Consider the following 20,030-nt stretch of genomic DNA (forward strand, 5'->3'; position numbering starts at 1 on the left):
CACAGGGACTCTCGATCTCATATATATAGCCCACACTCCTCTTTGTCATCCCCCTTCATGACAGATCCCAAGTTATCCCCCAAAAAGGCATGCATTTTACAGAAGGAGATAGAGCATGTGCTCTTAACACAAGAATTGGATTTAGTCCAGGAACCAGATTTCTTGGCCTTTGCACCAGACTTTCTCTGGTCACAAAAACCAGTGGTAAATTGTGAACAGTCATAAACTTAACTAGCTCAGTCATTTCATGTCTGCCCCAAACTTCAAAATGGAGACACCAGGGTTCATACAGCCGTCAGTTTTGATCTGTCTGATGCATATTTCAATTTGCCATAGGGACCCTGGGTGACTGGATGATGAAAAGCACATGCCTTTACAAATCATTGACATTTCACCTCTGTCCATATGGGTTCAACTCTCTGGTTCAACCAGCATGGATATGTGAGAAAGATTACCAGTAGCTTCCCATGGGTTATGGTTCTTCCCAGGGTTTTCTCAGGTTCTTTCTCCACCAAATATACTGGTGGCCATGTATAGCCTATTATTTACTGAAAAATGGCATTAAACCCATAACAACAACTGCAACAATTTTATATAAACATACTATTTTGCAGGTTTCCTTGTTTTGGCTACCATAGGGCAGTGTATCAATTCTGCACCCATTTATTGGGTCTCAACCTCAGCATTTAGACATTGACTATGATATTAGGCTGCACCATATTATTGAGTTATCTGTAGATGATATTCTGCAAAAACTCAACTCACCCATGATTGAGCCTGTGTTTTCCACCATACTGACCCTGTTATCATACAGAATTTGCTTCCAGTAGCACTAGTTTCGGTGCACACTGTCTATGGTGAGGGGCTACATACACTGTCCATGGTGATGGGCTACATACATTGTCCATGGTGATGGGCTACATACACTGTCCATGGTGAGGGGCTACATACTCTGTCTATGGTATGGGGCTACATACACTGTCCATGGTGAGGGGCTACATACACTATGGTATGGGGCTACATACACTGTCCATGGTGATGGGCTACATACATTGTCCATGGTGATGGGCTACATACATTGTTCATGGTGATGGGCTACATACACTATCCATGGTGATGGGCTACATACACTGTCCATGGTGAGGGGCTACATACACTGTCCATGGTGAGGGGCTACATACACTGTCCATGGTGAGGGGCTACATACTCTGTCTATGGTATGGGGCTACATACACTGTCCATGGTGAGGGGCTACATTCACTGTCTATGGTGAGAGGCTACATACACTATTCCATAGTTAGGGACTACATACACTGTCCATGGTGAGGGGCTACATACACTGTCTATGGTGAGGAGCTACATACACTGTCCATGGTGATGGGCTACATACACTGTCCATGGTGAGGGGCTACATACTCTGTCTATGGTATGGGGCTACATACACTGTCCATGGTGAGGGGCTACATACACTGTCTATGGTGAGGGGCTACATACACTGTCCATGGTGATGGGCTACATACACTGTCCATGGTGAGGGGCTACATACACTGTCCATGGTGAGGGGCTACATACACTGTCCATGGTGAGGGGCTACATACACTGTCCATGGTGAGGGCTACATACACTGTCCATGGTGAGGGCTACATACACTGTCCATGGTGAGGGCTACATACACTGTCTATGGTGAGGGGCTACATACACTGTCCATGGTGAGGGGCTACATACACTGTCCATGGTGAGGGGCTACATACACTGTCTATGGTGAGGAGCTACATACACTGTCCATGGTGAGGGGCTACATACACTGTCCATGGTGAGGGCTACATACACTGTAGTTTTGTTCTGATGACTCAGCCATATGAATTATGCAACCTGGTTTTCATCCATAAGAATAGGCTGTTGTTTTAAAAAAACAAAAAATTTCCCTATTCTCTTTAATAAACCCTGCGAGAGAGGCAAAGCTGCAGAACCTGGTTAACATGCCCTCATGCTGTCAAAGGTGCATGGAGAACATTCATGATACCTGTCAGAGTCTCTTCATACCAATTAAGAGAGGAAAGCAAAACGTAACCCCATAAACACTGGCCTCATGACTAAAGTGTCTTTAATAGATTGGCATAGTGTGTAAGTGCTTATGCATTTATTTCTCATATCTTTTCTCCTAATGATACTTTAATTAGATCATGTATCTGCCAAGAAAGGAAGTTGATTACATCACATTTAATATCTCTCCCTCCCACCCTTCCCAGAAATATGAGCATCCTATTCCTGGATTTGCTCGAACTGAAACTGGTAAATATCTAGAATGAGTGGCCACCTAGCAAGAACAAGGAGAAGTAATCTGTTCCTTCCTTTTGTAAAATGTTATGTGTGTATATATATATATATATATATATATATATATATATATATATATATATATATGACTCACAGTACTAATTCAGTTCCCATAGTAAACCTATGCAAACACCATATATTACAAATTCAATAACTTAACATTTTTGAGTGCTTGTGATCAAACCTATATTTATCAGTATAGATGAAACCTGCATGTCAGCTTCTCTGTAGAGGAATGGATATGAGTGGTGGCATTTTCTGGACCTGCACGTGTTTGAAACGTGCTTTCAATTCCGCACCAAAGAGTCAGGTGCTAATTTTAGTAATGAGTGTTCCAAACTCAAGACTGTTAAACGACTGAATTTCCATCAATAAAACAATGTCTCTATTTTTTCACTTACAACTAGGATAAGCTCTCAAAAGATTCTTTTTCCTGCAACATAACATATATTATTAACCAATCCTGGTTAGCCTAACCCCCATATATACTTTATTATAGGTTCACCCATTTTCAGGCTGGTTCCCATTTTTCCATACCATTAGTACTGTATGTCCTATATTCACCCTTGATTTTCTTGACAGCCCTAGGAATAGTAGTTCAATACATAAGTAAGCAATGTGCATAGTCCTGCTTGTCAAAGATTACATTTGTGAATATTACATTATATTGCAAGTTCGTCTTCACCTAAAGACCAATGGTTCATTTTAGGCAACATTTAAATATTTGAGCTTTATTTAAGAAAGTAAGAAAAAGTATTAAAATAAAGCTGTCTTATAAGAATCATCTTTTTTAATATCACCATTTATCTCTCTTCAATTTAATACTGAAATATATTACAAGCCTTGTCATATTATGTACTTAATGAGTAAACAGTCAAGGTGACCATATATATGTACATGTATTATTGCAAGAAAGAGATTTAAATGACAAAAGTTACCTAAAATTTCCCCCAGAAGATATATAATTTAAAACTATAGTAAAGTAGACACAAGTCCATTAAAATGCAAAATATGAACTTTCAAAGTATTCACTGAAAGAAATTAGAGGAATACAAAGTAATGAGAGGTCTTCACCATTAAGCATGGTGAATTAGAGATCAGTGATCATATCTGAATCATTATGATTCAAAACACAACTAGCAAATATCATATTGCTCACTGTAATTACTCTATAAATGGTAAATTGTATAAATTTCATATATGCATTGTTTAGATATAAACCAAAGTGCTAAACACTCCACATAACATAGTCAAATCTACACACTGTTCCCCCTCCCCCCTTCTTGGCAACAGTTGATATATCTGAATATGCATTTAACATCCTACCTAAAGTTACTCTGTGGTTTACATAATGTATTAATTTTGATTGTTATTCACAAATAGAACCATATGATTGCATTTATAGTAAAGTTAATTGCACTTTCGTATGAGGAGACTGTATTGCTGTGGCTGTCTATAGGACACACGGTACTAATTCAGTTCCCATAGTAAACCTATGCAAACACCGTGATATTAAAAATTCAATAACTTAACATTTTTGAGTGCTCATGATCAAACCTATATTTATCAGTGTAGATGAAACTGGATGTCAGCTTTTGTGTAGAGGAAAGGATATGAGTGACGGCATTTTCTGGACCTGCATGTGTTTGAAACATGTGCTTTCAATTCCACACCAAAGAGTCAGGTGCTAATTTTAGTAATGAGTGTTCCAAACTCAAGACTGTTAAACAACTGAATTTCCATTAATAAAACAGTGTCTCTATTTTTTTCACTTACAACTAGGATAAGCTCTCAAAAGGTTCTTTTTCCTGCAACATAACTTACATTATTAACCAATCCTGGTCAGCCTAACCCATATATACTCTATTTTAGATTCACCCTTTTTCAGGCTGGTTCCCATTTTTCCATACCATTAGTACTGTGTGTTATATATATATATATATATGCAACTCCCATGGGCAGTTTTCTTAATGAGGGAGTACTGTATCTCAAATGCTCATGTAAGTTCCTCATTATCTCAAACATGGACTTACCATGATTCAAACAATGGAATTTTCTTTTACAGGGGCATTGACTGGGCCAGACTGACGAGTTTTATTTCATTTTCCTATCCTGCACCAGGAGTCTCTGGGCAGGTGAAGAATGAGATATTGCTGGTTGATATTACATCAGGTAGACTAAGTATCGTCAAACACAGATTATTTCTTGTATTCTTGTTTGTTTCCTTTTATTTATATCTCCACCGTATCTTTGGTTGGGGCATTTAGTGGTTCCCAGGTCTTCTCCGATTGGTCTTGTTTATTACAAATTTCAGTTCTGCCCATTTACTTTTGAAAGTCATCATGGACTGAATCAGATTTGGTATAATATTTTTAAGGATACCTAGGTTACGATAAATGTTCACCATTTCAAGTTATGGTACCAGTTTCACTTGGAACTTTGAACTGCTTTTCAGCTCAATAACTCTTCAAGGATTTCATTTATTAAAATCAAATTTTGGCATGAAGCTTTACACAGAGAATATCAAGTGAAGGTTTGATTTTCATTGGCCTCTGGTTAAATTATATGGAGTTATAACCCCTGTTTGACTTAGCATTATGCATGCTTTTGGTGGGTACATCCATGTCATATGGACACATGTTAAATTTCTTCCATATCCTGTTTCTCTGGTTCAGTATTCTTAAGAACTTGGAGCAAAAAGGTTCAAATTTTAGCTCAAAACTTTCCAAACAGATATGACACATAGTTTATCTCTGTGTTTTTTTTCTTTTGTTTATTGAAGTTTGGTAGGATAGAAGAACAATCAAAGTTTAATAAATCCAGAACATCTGAGTGATTATTTAAAAGAATTCAGACACAGTTGTAGTCTTTCAGTTCAGTTCCAGGAGTACATAGCCAGAGAACATCACATGCCACATTGTGTCCTTCAGTTCACTCCCTCAAACACACACACATGCACACTTTCCAGGATTTTTTTTCTATTGTCAGTTATGCTAATGTTACCTGATTCAGAATGTAGCAAAGAGTAACAATTACCAGACATTATATTTGCAGCTCTAAGACTTGATATATTATTGTTATAGCAGAAATTGATCAAAATGTTCTGTGAAGTATTGCATATTTGTTAGTCACTCGTAAAGCAAATTGTCTTAAGAATGAAAGCATGGCAGCCTTCTACAGGATTAAATTCGATGATAAATGACATTAATTTAGAGGACTACCTAAATGTTTACATCCAGAATCTGTTCATCTTAAAATAAATGTTAGACCATGCATGTCAGGATGAAAGAGTGGGAGTAAATGAACCAGTTTTATTACTATGGGTATTTTTGTGATATGTCCCTCTTGATTAAATATCACAATGGGAATCATTGTAATATAGCCCCCATGGTTCAATGTCACTTTGCACATCATTGTAATATGGCCCTTTTGATTGAATATCAATGTGGACATCACTGTAATATGTTCCTCTTGATTGAATATCACTGTGGGAATCATTGTAATATGGCCCTCTTGTTTGAATATCACTCTGAGCATCATTGTGGTATAGCCCTCATGATTCAGTGTCACTATGGGCATCATTGTAATATGGCCCCCTTGTTTGAATGTCACCATGGGCATCATTGTAATATGGCCCTCTTGTTTGAATGTCACTGTGGGCATCATTGTAATATGGCCCTCTTGATTGAATATCACTGTAAGCATCATTGTAATATGGCCCTCTTGATTGAATATCACTGTGAGCATCATTGTAATATTTCCCTCTTGATTGAATATCTCTGAGCATCATTGTGATATGGCCCTCTTGTTGGAATGTCACTGGGAATCATTGTAATATGTTCCTCTTGATTGAATTTCACTGTGGGAATCATTGTAATATGGCCCTCATGATTGAATATCACTATGGGCTTTATTGTAATATGGTCCTTTTGTTTGAATGTCACCATGGGCATCATTGTGGTATAGCCCTCATGATTCATTGTCACTATGGGCATCATTGTAATATGGCCCTCATGATTCAATGTCACTGTGGGCATCACTATAATATTGCCCTCTCAATTGAATATTAATGTGGGCATCATTGTAATATGGCCCTCTTGTTTGAATGTCATTGTGGGTATCATTGTAATATGGCCCTTTTGATTGAATGTCACTGTGGGCATAATTGTAATATGGCCCTCTCAATTGAATTTCACTGTGAGCATCATTGTAATATGGCCCTCTATATTCAGTGTCACTGTGGGCATCATTGTAATATGGCCATCTTGATTCAGTTTCACTATGGGCATCATTGTAATATGGCCCTCTTGATTGAATGTCACCACGGGCATCATTGTAATATAGCCCTCTTGACTGAATACCACCATGGACATCCTGTGTCACTATGGTCATCATTTTAATCTGGCCCACATGGTTGAATCTCCCAATGAGTCAATTGTGATTTGCCCCTCTTGGTTGAGTATCATTTAGGTATCTTGGTAATATGACCCCCATGGTTGTAAGTCACTATGGGCATTAGGGTAATATCACCCTCTTAGTTGAATGTCACTATGGGCATTATTGTAATATACTTCTCTTAATTGAATGTCACTATAGGTATAATTGTGATATGAATTTATGATGAAAGTCACAATAGGCATCAGTGTAACATGGCCTTCATGGTTAAATCTCACTATGGACATCTTTGTAATATGGCTGCCTTGTTTTCATGTCACTGTGGGTATGATTGTGGTATGGCCCTCTTGGTTGAATGTCACTATGGACATCATTGTAATTGGCCCTTTGGGTTATATCTCAATATGGACATCATTGTAATATGACCATCCTGAAAGAATCTGACATTGGGTATGAATGGAATGTTGGACTTTTGGTTGAATGTCACTATGGACATCAATTTAAAAATGGCCCACTTGGTTGAATGTTACTGTGCTCATCATTGTAATTGGCCCTTTGGGTTATATCTCAATATGGAAATCATTGTAATATGATCATCCTGAAAGAATCTCATATTGGGTATGATTGGAATATTGCACTCTTGCTTGAATGTCACAATGGACATCATTGTAATATGGCCCCTATGGTTGAATGTCACTATGGGCATCAGTGAAATATTGCCCCTATGGTTGTATGTCACTATGGACATCATTGTAATATGGTCCCTATGGTTGAATGTCACAATGGACATCATTGTAATATGGCCCCTATGGTTGAATGTCACAATGGACATCAGTGAAATATGGCCCCTATGGTTGAATGTCACAATGGACATCATTGTAATATGGCCCCTATGGTTGAATGTCACTATGGGCATCAGTGAAATATGGTCCCTATGGTTGAATGTCACTATGGGCAGCATTGCAGTATGGTTCCAGTGGTTGAATGCCACTATGGACATCAGTGAAATATGGCCTCTGTGGTTGAATGTCACAATGGACATCATTGCAGTATAGTTCCAATGGTTGAATGTCACTATGGGCATCAGTGAAATATGGCCTCTGTGGTTGAATGTCACTATGGACATCATTGCAGTATAGTTCCGGGCCCTAGTGGCCGAGTGGTCTAACACGCTCTCCATTACGGATGACTGCCATCTCACCTCTGTCTGCGTGGGTTCGAGTCTCGGATTCAGCCAATGTGGGTATGTGAGAAAGCTCGCCAGTAGCTTCTCGTGGGTCGGTGGTTCTTTCCGGGGTTTTCCTGGTTTCTTCCTCCACCATTAATACTGGCGGCCATGTATAGCCTATCATGTGCTGAAAAATGGCGTTAAACCCTACAACAACAACAACAGCAGTATGGTTCCAGTGGTTGAATGTCACTATGGGCATCAGTGAAATATGGCCTCTGTGGTTGAATGTCACTATGGACATCATTGCAGTATGGTTGAATGTCACTATGGGCATAAGTGAAATATGGCCGCAATGGTTGAATGTCACTATGGGCATCATTGTAATATGGCCCCTATGGTTGAATGTCACTATGGGCATCATTGCAGTATGGTTCAGTGGTTGAATGTCACTATGGTCATCAGTGAAATATGGCCCCTATGGTTGAATGTCACTATGGGCATCATTGTAATATGGCCCCTATGGTTGAATGTCACTATGGGCATCATTGCAGTATGGTTCCAATGGTTGAATGTCACTATGGTCATCAGTGAAATATAACCCCTATGGAGTGTCACTATGGACATCATTGCAGTATGGTTGAATGTCACTATGGGCATCATTGTAATATGGCCCCTATGGTTGTATTTCATTATGGGCATCATTGCAGTATGGTTCCAATGGTTGAATGTCACTATGGTCATCAGTGAAATATGGCCTTTATGGTTGAATGTCACTATGGACATCATTGAAATATAACCCCTATGGAGTGTCACTATGGACATCATTGCAGTATGGTTGAATGTCACTATGGTCATCAGTGAAATATGGCCCCTATGGTTGAATGTCACTATGGGCATCATTGCAGTATGGTTCCAATGGTTGAATGTCAATATGGTCATCAGTGAAATATAACCCCTATGGAGTGTCACTATGGACATCATTGCAGTATGGTTGAATGTCACTATGGGCATCATTGTAATATGGCCCCTATGGTTGAATGTCACTATGGGCATCATTGCAGTATGGTTCCAATGGTTGAATGTCACTATGGTCATCAGTGAAATATAACCCCTATGGAGTGTCACTATGGACATCATTGCAGTATGGTTGAATGTCACTATGGGCATCATTGTAATATGGCCCCTATGGTTGAATGTCACTATGGGCATCATTGCAGTATGGTTCCAATGGTTGAATGTCACTATGGTCATCAGTGAAATATGGCCTCTGTGGTTGAATGTCACTATGGACATCATTGAAATATAACCCCTATGGAGTGTCACTATGGACATCATTGCAGTATGGTTGAATGTCACTATGGTCATCAGTGAAATATGGCCCCTATGGTTGAATGTCACTATGAGCATCATTGTAATATGGCCCCTATGGTTGAATGTCACTATGGGCATCATTGCAGTATGGTTCCAATGGTTGAATGTCACTATGGGCATCAGTGAAATATGGCCGCTGTGGTTGAATGTCACTTTGGACATCTTTGTAATGAGGACCTTTTTGGTTGAACGAAGAATCTCAAGAAAAAAAAATACAAAGAGCATTCCTGATTTCACAGAATATTATTTCTGTACAATTGAAAAATGTTGTGGGCACTTTGGAGGAGGGTAATTTGGTATAATGAGTTTGACAAGTGAAACAGAAATGGCTGGAAGTTGATGGTAGAAAGACATGATTTTAAACTAGTCATTATCAAGGAAGACATTATGGAGGAGAAGCATGATGATAATGATAATGATGAAGATGAAGTTGATGATAATGATGAAGATGGAAATGATTAGATTGATAATGCTACTCATCCACCATATGGGAGAAGAAAAAAACCCTGCTTATTTTCAATGGAGAATTTTATTACCAGATCTGATGCTAGGTTATTTACCAAGATTAAATATGAATCAAGATTCTCATAGTTATTTTGAAATTATGTTAAGAATGGCTATATGTGTAAACATTGTACAATGTTTTGTGAGGTGTATCAAGACAGACATACAGATATCTTTTGTTGGAGCTTTGATTAATTTAGGGGTTCACCCAAGTAAACTTCTACAACACCAAAACAAGCAAACAGCATACTGATGTGGCCATCTAGTTCTCATAAGCAGATCATAATGTTAATGTATAAGATATTAGGATTAAGAAAACTCAGAGAAAGGATAAAGATGACAAAGAATTAAGAGTCTATGAAAAAAATTGACATTTCACACTTTGACCTTTTTACAATGAAAATTCCAAATTTCATGGAGCCTAAATCCTATTTTAAAAATGTTAGATAAACCCTGGCATTTACTTGCACCTGAAGAACATCTTGCCATTTACACTATTTACTTGTCATTTACGTTTCAAGCAATATTTTGCATATTATATATTTTACCTATCAATTCAGGTAAAACAACTCCAATCAGAATCAATAGGGACCAAGAATCTCCAATAGAACAAATTCGCATCTCTCATATGAAGTAAGTATATATAGGGCATTTTACATTATTTTTTTATGCGTTTTATAATAATATGCATGTAATCAAGTCAGTAAGATCAACCTTTGTTTATTAAAGCAAATTGGAGAGAAAAAATTAGTGGAAGAGGAAATAAATACTTTCTTAATTTTTTGAACCTTTACATTTTTGTTGCCTTTTGAAGTGTATTTGACAAAAAATAATCAGCTTTTTTGATACATAGAATTTTTGTATGGCCTGATTTTAATAGTGTATGTGAATGTTCTAGGAGACAGCAGGAAACTTGGGGCCTTGATGTTGCATGGGTAGTATGCTGGCTTTGCACCTTTACAGATCCTAGTTCAACCACTCCGGTGGCCTAGTGGTTAGAGCATCCGCCTCGGAAGCAGGAGGATGTGGGTTCAAACCCCAGCCGAGTCATACCAAAGACTTACAAAAATGGTACTAACAACTGCCTTGCTAGGCTCTCAGCAATAAGAGGTTAGTGTTAGGACTGATCAGCCTGGTGTCAGAATAATGTGACTGGGTAGGACATCATGCTACATGTCTGCAGCATGATGCCCCAGTGCTAGACATCACTATAAACTGCCACACTGCAGACATTGTAGCGATATGACTGAAAAATTGTTAAAACTATGTTAAAAATCCTAATCACCCCCCCCCCACACACACACACACAGATCCTAATTCATTCCCCTGGTTTTGTGATATGCAAGGTTATATTGTCATTCATCCACAGTTGTGGTTTTCAACAGGTTCACAGGTATTCTCCACCGCCAAGACCACTTCATACAAATAAATTAGCCATAAGCAGAACTTCTTGTGTAACTATTGTTAAATAAATAAATTTTCAACTATGAAAAGTCAGTATCACAACTTTCAAGTACACCTGGGTGGAAGCTTGACATAACACTCGCTTTGGTGTTTGTCTGTCGATCTGTTACCGAGATTAACCTCATTGTTATTGATTTTTTACCTGGTCAGTTTCTAAAGTACATTTGGCTACAGTAATGTTACTTGTGACCATATATACTCGTTTATAAGTTAACTTGACTGAAACCTGAGCTCCTTCCACCTTTTAGGACTGCAAAAGCCAATTTCTTTTTTAGACCCTCTTTATTTTGCAAGATTGATCCATCAGAATGGGTGACATGTTGTCATTGAGTCAGAGTTGCACTTTGGACAAATAAACAAGCCAAACTGGATTAATGGATGGATGGATAAGAAAATAAAGACAAAACCAGTATTAAAAATATATTAATGTGTGGAATGTATCATAAATAAATTGAAAACTTAAAATTTGTCTTAATTAAATCCATTGAAATCCATAATGCTTGGCATTTTAAACCCATTTATATGATAAATCCATGAATTCAATTATAGGTCATATACTTGTTTAAAATTGGTACTTCAGAATGATCTGATTCGCAATACCCCATAACATTGTCATTCTACATGTTTTACACATAAAGTGTGAGAGTTAAGTCCACATTTTTTATGATTCACAGTATCTCATATATGTTACTATCTAATGTCATTGTGTACAAAAGTCCAAGAATTCATCCACATTGTCTGATAAAGTTCTGAAATCATCCATTGTCATCTAGTCATTGTAAATTATTGTCTTACTCCATTTACTCGGCTTCAGCGTCATATGACGGTGCTTTTATAGAGACTGAGCTTGGGCTCTGTAAGTAACACTTTAATGATACAGTCTGTGAAATCTATTAAAGGCTGCAACTGAACATTGTGCAGGAAGATCACTGGGAGTTAAAATAACTATCCTCTGTTATTTGGCACATAGCAAGTATCACACTCTCATTTCCATCAAAGGGTTGTCATGTGGGAAAACAAAGAAGGTACTACCTTTTCTAGCTAATTGATTACTGTCAAACATACACAGGACATAGTAGAACTCTACTTGGCACTGAACAAGTACAAGTATTAAATTCGCTGCTCTGTCAAAAGTATTGTCAACTTTAAAACAAAGTGAGTGCAAGCCAAGAGCTTATTTTTCCACATGCACTCTCAGAAAACTTTCAGAAATATCACATGCATATTAAATCTAACCCATGAAGAAAAAAAAACACAGAGATGCTGCCAGGCTGTGGGATTACAGGTTTCTTGCAACAAAAACCATTAGTCAGGCAAGTTTTCAAAACTATTGGGGGAAAGGTCATGCAAATTCTTTGTTCCCACAATTTGTTGCACCCAGTGTGCACTGTATATTGAGTTGCATGGGGCATAGGACAACAAAATTAAAACATAGTGGTGTCAAATTAAGTCTTGTTTGTCTATTTTGCCTGTCATCTCAGTCAAGTTATACATAGGTTGATTTAGTGTTAGAATGTAAGCACCTCTGTGATTGAGATCTGCAGTGGCTTTGCAGAAATATCCAGGGGTTTCAATTTAATTGTCTCTTTGAGGGATATAACAAATTGATCCATTAATCAACAATAACAATTGTATCAAGCATAACAAACAGCGAGTTTTATGGATATTGAAATTGAAATGGAAGATAACCAGTTTCTTTATGGTAAGATCATCTGCTACGGTTGATATTGCAGAACAAGAAAAAAGCTCTCATGTTTCGTCTCGAACTGAAGCCGTCGCCCCAAACTGATGACATGGAAATAGGACGTCATCCACAGCACATGGAAATGGATGCTTAGAAAAAGTGTAAAGGAAAAGAAAAGGAACTGAAATTACAAGACACATGATTGAATACCTAAAACTGATTAAGGAAATAACCAAAAGGAGAGATTTTATGTGTTCTCTGTTGAGAATATAAGAAAGATAATCCATTTACTAAAACTGCTCCGGTGGCCAAGTGGTTAGAGCATCTGCCTCGGATGTGGGAGGTCGTGGGTTTGATCCCCGGCCAAGTCATACCAAAGTCTTACAAAAATGGTATTAACAGCTGCCTCACTTGGTACTCAGCATTAAGAGGTTAGTGTTAAGACTGGTCAGCCTGGTGTGAGGATAATGTGACTGGGTGGGACATCATGCTACATGTCTGCGGCATGATGCCCCATTGCTAGACATCACTATAGACTGCCACACTGCAGACATCGTACCAATATGACTGAAAAATTGTTAAAGCTATGTTAAAAATCCAAGTCCCACACACACACCCCATTTACTAATGAAAATAGTTGCACAGGGTAACCTATGTTCTTCAAACCTGAAACATTGGCTGAAGACACCTTTGCAACAAATGTGATCCTACAACAGAAATATCCTAGGGGCAACATGATCGGGTTGTGCAAAGCTATGTTAACAGGTTGTTAGCACTTGCACGAAATAGGAAGCATTATACTAGCTACTAGACACCAACAGCAGACAGCATTAATGGACACTTCACTTTGCAGTGGGTAGTATTTAATTTACCAAAAATATTTTCAGATTATTAAAATCCAAATAACTGTATGATTCGAGTACTGTGAAATTTATATCATCATAAAACAGATGAACACAATGCATGCCATATCTGCATTTCTGAATGGGTATTGTGGAATGAAAATGTCAACATATTTGAATTGACAGTATTTCTGTGCACTGCAAACATCTGGAGTTTGCAACATTGCCCATGTAAGATGTCCCCTTCTCTGCATGAATCGAATTTTCATTTAAAAAAACGTCAGCTTATAAGTGAGCATATACAGTATGTATATAGATCTTGATATAATACATCACCAGTTTAGCAAAAGCTCGGGGTGGGTTTGACGTACAGGCTGTGGCCAGCTTCTTTTTTTTCTTGCAACTTTATTGGGTCCTAATTTTGTTTTGCAGCAAAACACTGTGACAGATTGTGCTTTATTGTCTTTTTGTGTTTTCAGAAATTTCTTTATCATCACATTCAGAGATAAGCCTTTAGAGTTATGGGACTTGAGAAGTTTGATTATATTGAGGGAAATGTCCAAAGGTATTCCACAGCCTACAGCACTGGTTAGTAGAAGGTTCCAAGTCTATTATGCTATATTTGAGATGTAAAGTTAGCATCTTTTTTTTTGAAAGCGCTGACCAGTCTTTCATTGTACATGAGTGTGCTCAGTCACGTTGATAAGAATGAATAAGAAAACTCCAATCTGTCATTTTTTTGACAAATAAATTTAACATATGGTAATATGTAAGAAACTTTTAAAATATTGTTATAATTGCATGAAAATCAACTCAGATCATCAGAATATGCATACAGTTTTTGCAAAATCATGCAAACAAGATTTTTGCCCAATAAAAACAGTTGAAAAAGGTCCACATTTATACACTTCAAGAATCTTGTTAGCAAAATAGGAGAAAGGTTTGGCTAGCATATTTGTATTCATTTGTAGATTTATTGATTTGATTTTCAGGCCATTACAGCAGTTTTCCTTTTTTCTGCTTTTTTAAAACTAAGTTGGACTTTTCTGACAAAACTTTGTGAGCTTCATTAGACAGAAACCAGTTGAGGTCAACAAATGAAAGTAGGCCTGATTAGATTTTCATGCCATTGTAGCAATTTTTCAATCTTTATTTACACATTTTAGAACTTGTTAAATATGTATTCAGACAGAAACTGTTTACAATGATTACGCATAAACCATTTGAGGTAAACAAATGAAAATTAGTATAGTTGTATTCATAATTAGATGACCTGGTTAGACCTGGTTTGTGTGCATAATTAAATGACCTGGTTAGACCTGGTTTGTATGCATAATTAAATGACCTGGTTAGATCTGGTATGTATGCATAATTAAATGACCTGGTTAGACCTGGATTGTATGCATAATTAAATGACCTGGTTAGATCTGGTTTGTATGCATAATTAAATGACCTAGTTAGACCTGGTTTGTATGCATAATTAAATGACCTGGTTAGACCTGGTTTGTATCCATAATTAAATGACCTGGTTAGACCTGGTTTGTATGCATAATTAAATGATCTGGTTAGATTATTATTGCCATTGGAGTAATTTTGTAAATTGTCAACCTTATTTGATTGGATGTTTTGATCTGCAGTAGCTGTTTTTCAAATACAGATTTATTTCTTTTTATTGAATTTCTTGTTCAATTAAAATACTCTCTTGCAATGATTAAACATAATTGAAAACTTAGGTATTTTTCTATAATGGTTGAAAATTATGCCTGTTCAATGGCGAACAGAATTTTTATGATTAAGTCCAAAATTTGGGAATTCTGCATGAGTCTGACAAATTTTATTTTAGGTCTGAGGCCTGTTCTCATTGACATTGGCACCTTTTTCAGTCCATGAGAAGTCTATCAAATCTTCTACTTTTAACCTTAAAAGCTAAATTAAAAAAGTAAATATGTATAAGAGTTAAAATTAATTTGACCCTTATCTCGCTCAGGAATGGTCCCCGATCCGCAGTATGAAGGTTTTGAAGAAGACAATGTTACAGCAACAGCAGCAGGCAGAACAACAGACTGCAGAAAAGCATGAAGGGGACTCTGTGGCATCTGTACAGGAACAAATGTCCTCATCATCGCACTCAGAAAGTACTAATAGGTGACCTAGATACCCTTCATTCTTTTTTTATGTTGGGGGAAATATGTTTGTATTAGGATTGGGGGGGGGGGGCTTTTCTATTTCTTTTCTTTCTCTCTCTCTCTCTTACTTTATTTTCCTTTTTTCCTTTTTGGCAAACATCAAATCTTCAAGGGTTCATTGTACAAACCTGCCTATTTTCTTTATCAACCTGGATTTCTGAAATGTAAACATGTGACTGTTTAAAATTTAATTTTGATGGAAAGAGAATCTACTGGTGGTTAAGGACTACCTTCAGTAGTGAAAATGTAACATGGCAAATTTTAAATATTTGTATTAGATTCACTTTTAGGGTTTTTTGAGACTCAGACAGAAGCAAATTGTCAGTGAGGCTTTATGTAGTTTGCATTGCAAAATGTAGATGGCAATGGTTTCAGGTGTCATGACCTTCCTAGCTGTCAATCGAAGCATTGTTTATCAACATTCCATTGGACCACTGACCACTTTCAGGCTTGGCTCACTTTAACCTGTTACCTAATAATGTCTGGGTAGCTTGTCTGACCATGTTATTTACTTCTTGTCTGTCACATTGGCCAGATGTGCCATACACAAATCAATTTTACCTTCACCTGTTCACTCTCTCTCTTCTACCCAGTCTTATTGAAAATGTATTCATGAATAAAACATTATTCTCTAATAATGTAATAAACTTTCAAAATGCAATATTTCAATTACAATACAGATAAATGCTAATTAATTGGTATGCTTATCTCTGATTTGGGGATTAGTAAATTATTCTTAAAAGTACAGTGGAATAGGTTAATTAGCAAAGGCTTGAAAGGAGAAGATTGTTTTCTGAATTTTCTGTATCTTTAATATTCTAATAAAATCTTTACAACTTATTACTGAGTAGTAATCACTAAATTGATATTATGTACATGGAAATAGTGTTTACTTATGAATCGTCAAAGTTTACATTTAAAAATTATAACAATTTGACAGTAATCACTATCAGAATTTCAGTGTTTTGCCAAGATGCACTGATGCATCTTTGGCATAAAAACTGGATACACACATTGTTCAAAGAAACATTTTATTCGGAAACAGGGCTGATGGCTTTATAAAATAGACCGTATGTTTGTTACAAATATTTATCACAATGTTGCAAGTGCTGTATTTTAAATATGAAAAGAAATTTTTAAAAAAATCATACTAGATTGACTTGCGTGTTTATTCAGGTCTCAAAATATTTAATGTAAAGAAATTTGTTCCTCCAATTCCAGATGTCAACCATTGTCCATTTGCTCAGTCATTGTCCTTCTTCCTCAGCAGTGTTGATGTTCATTAGCATCTAAAGCATGTTTTGCTTTGTACTGTTTCTTTTTACACTTTTGACATTGTTCATAGATGCCATTTAATATATATAATCAGTGTTGCATTACATTAGTGTAAGCATGAGCAGGGGACAGCTTAACTGTAAACATATTGAACTGCATAATAGCAATTAAACAGGACAAAAATCTAAATATGTGTGATGGGCACTTGGTTCTGAATACAAGAGGGGCCCAGTTTGAAATTATGCTTTGAGCACTTTGTTTTGAATACAAGAGAGGCCTGAATTGAAATTAGAGAGGCCCCCAGTTTTGGGCTATCAGATTCTTTGAGCACTTTGTTCTAAATGCAAGAGGGGCCCAATTTGAAAATAGAGAGGCCCCAAGTGTCAGGCTGTCAGATGCTTTGAGCACTTTGTTCTGAATACAAGAGGGGCCCAATTTGAAAATACAGAGGCCCCTGGTGTCGGGCTGTCAGATTTTTTGAGCACTAACTTAACTTAGAGTACACCCTCCTCCCTTTTTTATTCTTGCAGGATTACATTTTGCACATTAATCTTAATTACAACTCCCTCTTAATTAAAGAAATTGCACTTTTACGCTTCTAATTAGTTGCTACTTTCACAGACTTGGTGATGTGATGTTGACATGTAAGTGCTGACATTTTTTGAAATCATGCATGTCTACCAGATTTTTTTTTATTGTTAACATGGTACCTACTTGTCAGTCTTTATAAATTCATAAATAATGTCTACACTTCTAGACTTGGAAAAACAAATTTTACTTTTAGATAAAATTGTTTACTAATTATTAACCTTAAGCCGTCATTAGTTATGTTGAATCTTATAGACTGGTCTTCTGTGCGCTTGATGTAAATGTGCCTTTCTAGAACATAATCTGATGATCAGTGTTGCTCAGAATGTTTGAGTACACATTGTTGAATTTTACAGTCTTACATTATTTCTTCTTTTCACAACTTTGAAACACAAATTTTATTCTGTTAATTAGAGTATTATGCATTTGTGTACATGTTTATTTTGAACAATGACTGAATGCGCAATCAGTGCTGCTGTGCAATATATGTATCAGAAATTCTTAAATAGAACTGACTGCTTTTTTAAAAATAGGTCCAGAGTAGAAGCTTTTCTGTGGAACTAATCCCACATTTTGTGTTACAGTGATGCCAAATCTCAGGAGAAGTTGACAACGAAGGAACACTTTGTTTTCACCGACTCAGAGGGTGCATTGTATCATTTCATGGTGGAAAACACTGGTTTTATTGATGCCTCAAAAATACCACCAGAGGTATATTAGTTTAGTTTGAATATTATTTGTGTTTGTTGATTGTACAATGTATTCTTTTAGCTTGTGCATACTATTCATATAGCTTGTACAGAGTATTCATTTAACTTGTACAGAGTATTCATATAGCTTGTACGATGTATTCATATGGCTTGTTCAGAGTATTCATATAGCTTGTACAGTGTATTCATATATTCAACCGCTGCAGTGGCCAAATGGTTAGAGTGTCCACCTCAGATGCAGAAGGTCCTGGGTTCGATCCCCAGCCAAGTCATACCAAAGACTTATAAAAATGGTACTAACAGCTGCCTCACTTGGCACTCAGCATTAAGTTAGTGTTAAGACTGGTCGGCCTGGTGTCAGGATAATGTGACTGGGTAGGACATCATGCTACATGTCTGCAGCATGACGCCCCATTGCTAGACATCACTATAAACTGTCACACATAGCGATATGACTGAAAAATTGTTAAAGCTACATTAAAAATCTAAATTACACACACACATGTATTCATATAGCTTGTACAATGTATTCATATAGCTTATACAGAGTATTCATATAGCTTGTTCAGAGTATTCATATAGCTTGTACGATGTATTCATATGGCATGTTCAGAGTATTCATATAGCTTGTTCAGAGTATTCATATAGCTTGTACAATGTATTCATATAGCTTGTACAATGTATTCATATAGCTTATACAGAGTATTCATATAGCTTGTTCAGAGTATTCATATGGCTTGTTCAGAGTATTCATATAGCTTGTTCAGAGTATTCATATAGCTTGTACATTGTATTCATATAGCTTATACAGAGTATTCATATAGCTTGTTCAGAGTATTCATATAGCTTGTACGATATATTCATATGGCTTGTTCAGAGTATTCATATAGCTTGTTCAGAGTATTCATATTGCTTGTTCAGAGTATTCATGTAGCTTGTTCAGAGTATTCATATGGCTTGTTCAGAGTATTCATATAGCTTATACTGAGTAATCATATAGCTTGTTCAGAGTATTCATATAGCTTGTTATTAGTATTCATATAGCTTATACAGAGTATTCATATTGCTTGTTCAGAGTATTCATATTGCTTGTTCAGAGTATTCATGTAGCATGTGCAGAGTACTCTTCATTGCTTTTATAAAGGGATGACTTGGTCTTTATGGTGAAGGAAAATAGAGAATCAAAAATCACCATGTTCATTTCAACCTACCACTTGGCATCCATATACCTGAATTGACAATAAGGCCTGGAACCATAGAGGTGTAGAAATGAGAGTGAAATCATTTTGCTAACTAGGTGTGTGTGTGTGTGTGTGTATATATATATATATATATATATATATATATATATATATATATATATATACATACAATAAACTGACAGTGAACAGTGCAAAACTAGTATCTAACTAGCCGAAGCACTTTCGACTCTTTAATGAGTCTTTTTCAAAGGCAAATACAACACATAAATAAGACAAACAAATAAAACAGAAAAATGGTTAT

The 20,030-nt window shown here is 36.6% G+C and overlaps 1 protein-coding gene across 1 annotated transcript in view; it reads left to right on the plus strand.

Annotated features, from left to right (window-relative positions):
* The window catches only part of LOC149794947 (WD repeat-containing protein 11-like), a 117,902-nt gene that overhangs the window by 48,589 nt on the left and 49,283 nt on the right, over nt 1-20,030 (plus strand). The window contains exons 13-17 of the mRNA XM_089964609.1: nt 4,403-4,509; nt 10,339-10,411; nt 14,248-14,356; nt 15,756-15,913; nt 18,402-18,528. Coding sequence (XP_089820735.1) covers nt 4,403-4,509; nt 10,339-10,411; nt 14,248-14,356; nt 15,756-15,913; nt 18,402-18,528 — 574 coding nt within the window. The remainder of the gene's footprint in view (nt 1-4,402; nt 4,510-10,338; nt 10,412-14,247; nt 14,357-15,755; nt 15,914-18,401; nt 18,529-20,030) is intronic.

Source organism: Sinohyriopsis cumingii, chromosome 7 (assembly GCF_028554795.1).
Source record: "Sinohyriopsis cumingii isolate HCF-2022 chromosome 7, ASM2855479v2, whole genome shotgun sequence".
In the NCBI taxonomy this organism is placed as follows: domain Eukaryota; kingdom Metazoa; phylum Mollusca; class Bivalvia; order Unionida; family Unionidae; genus Sinohyriopsis; species Sinohyriopsis cumingii.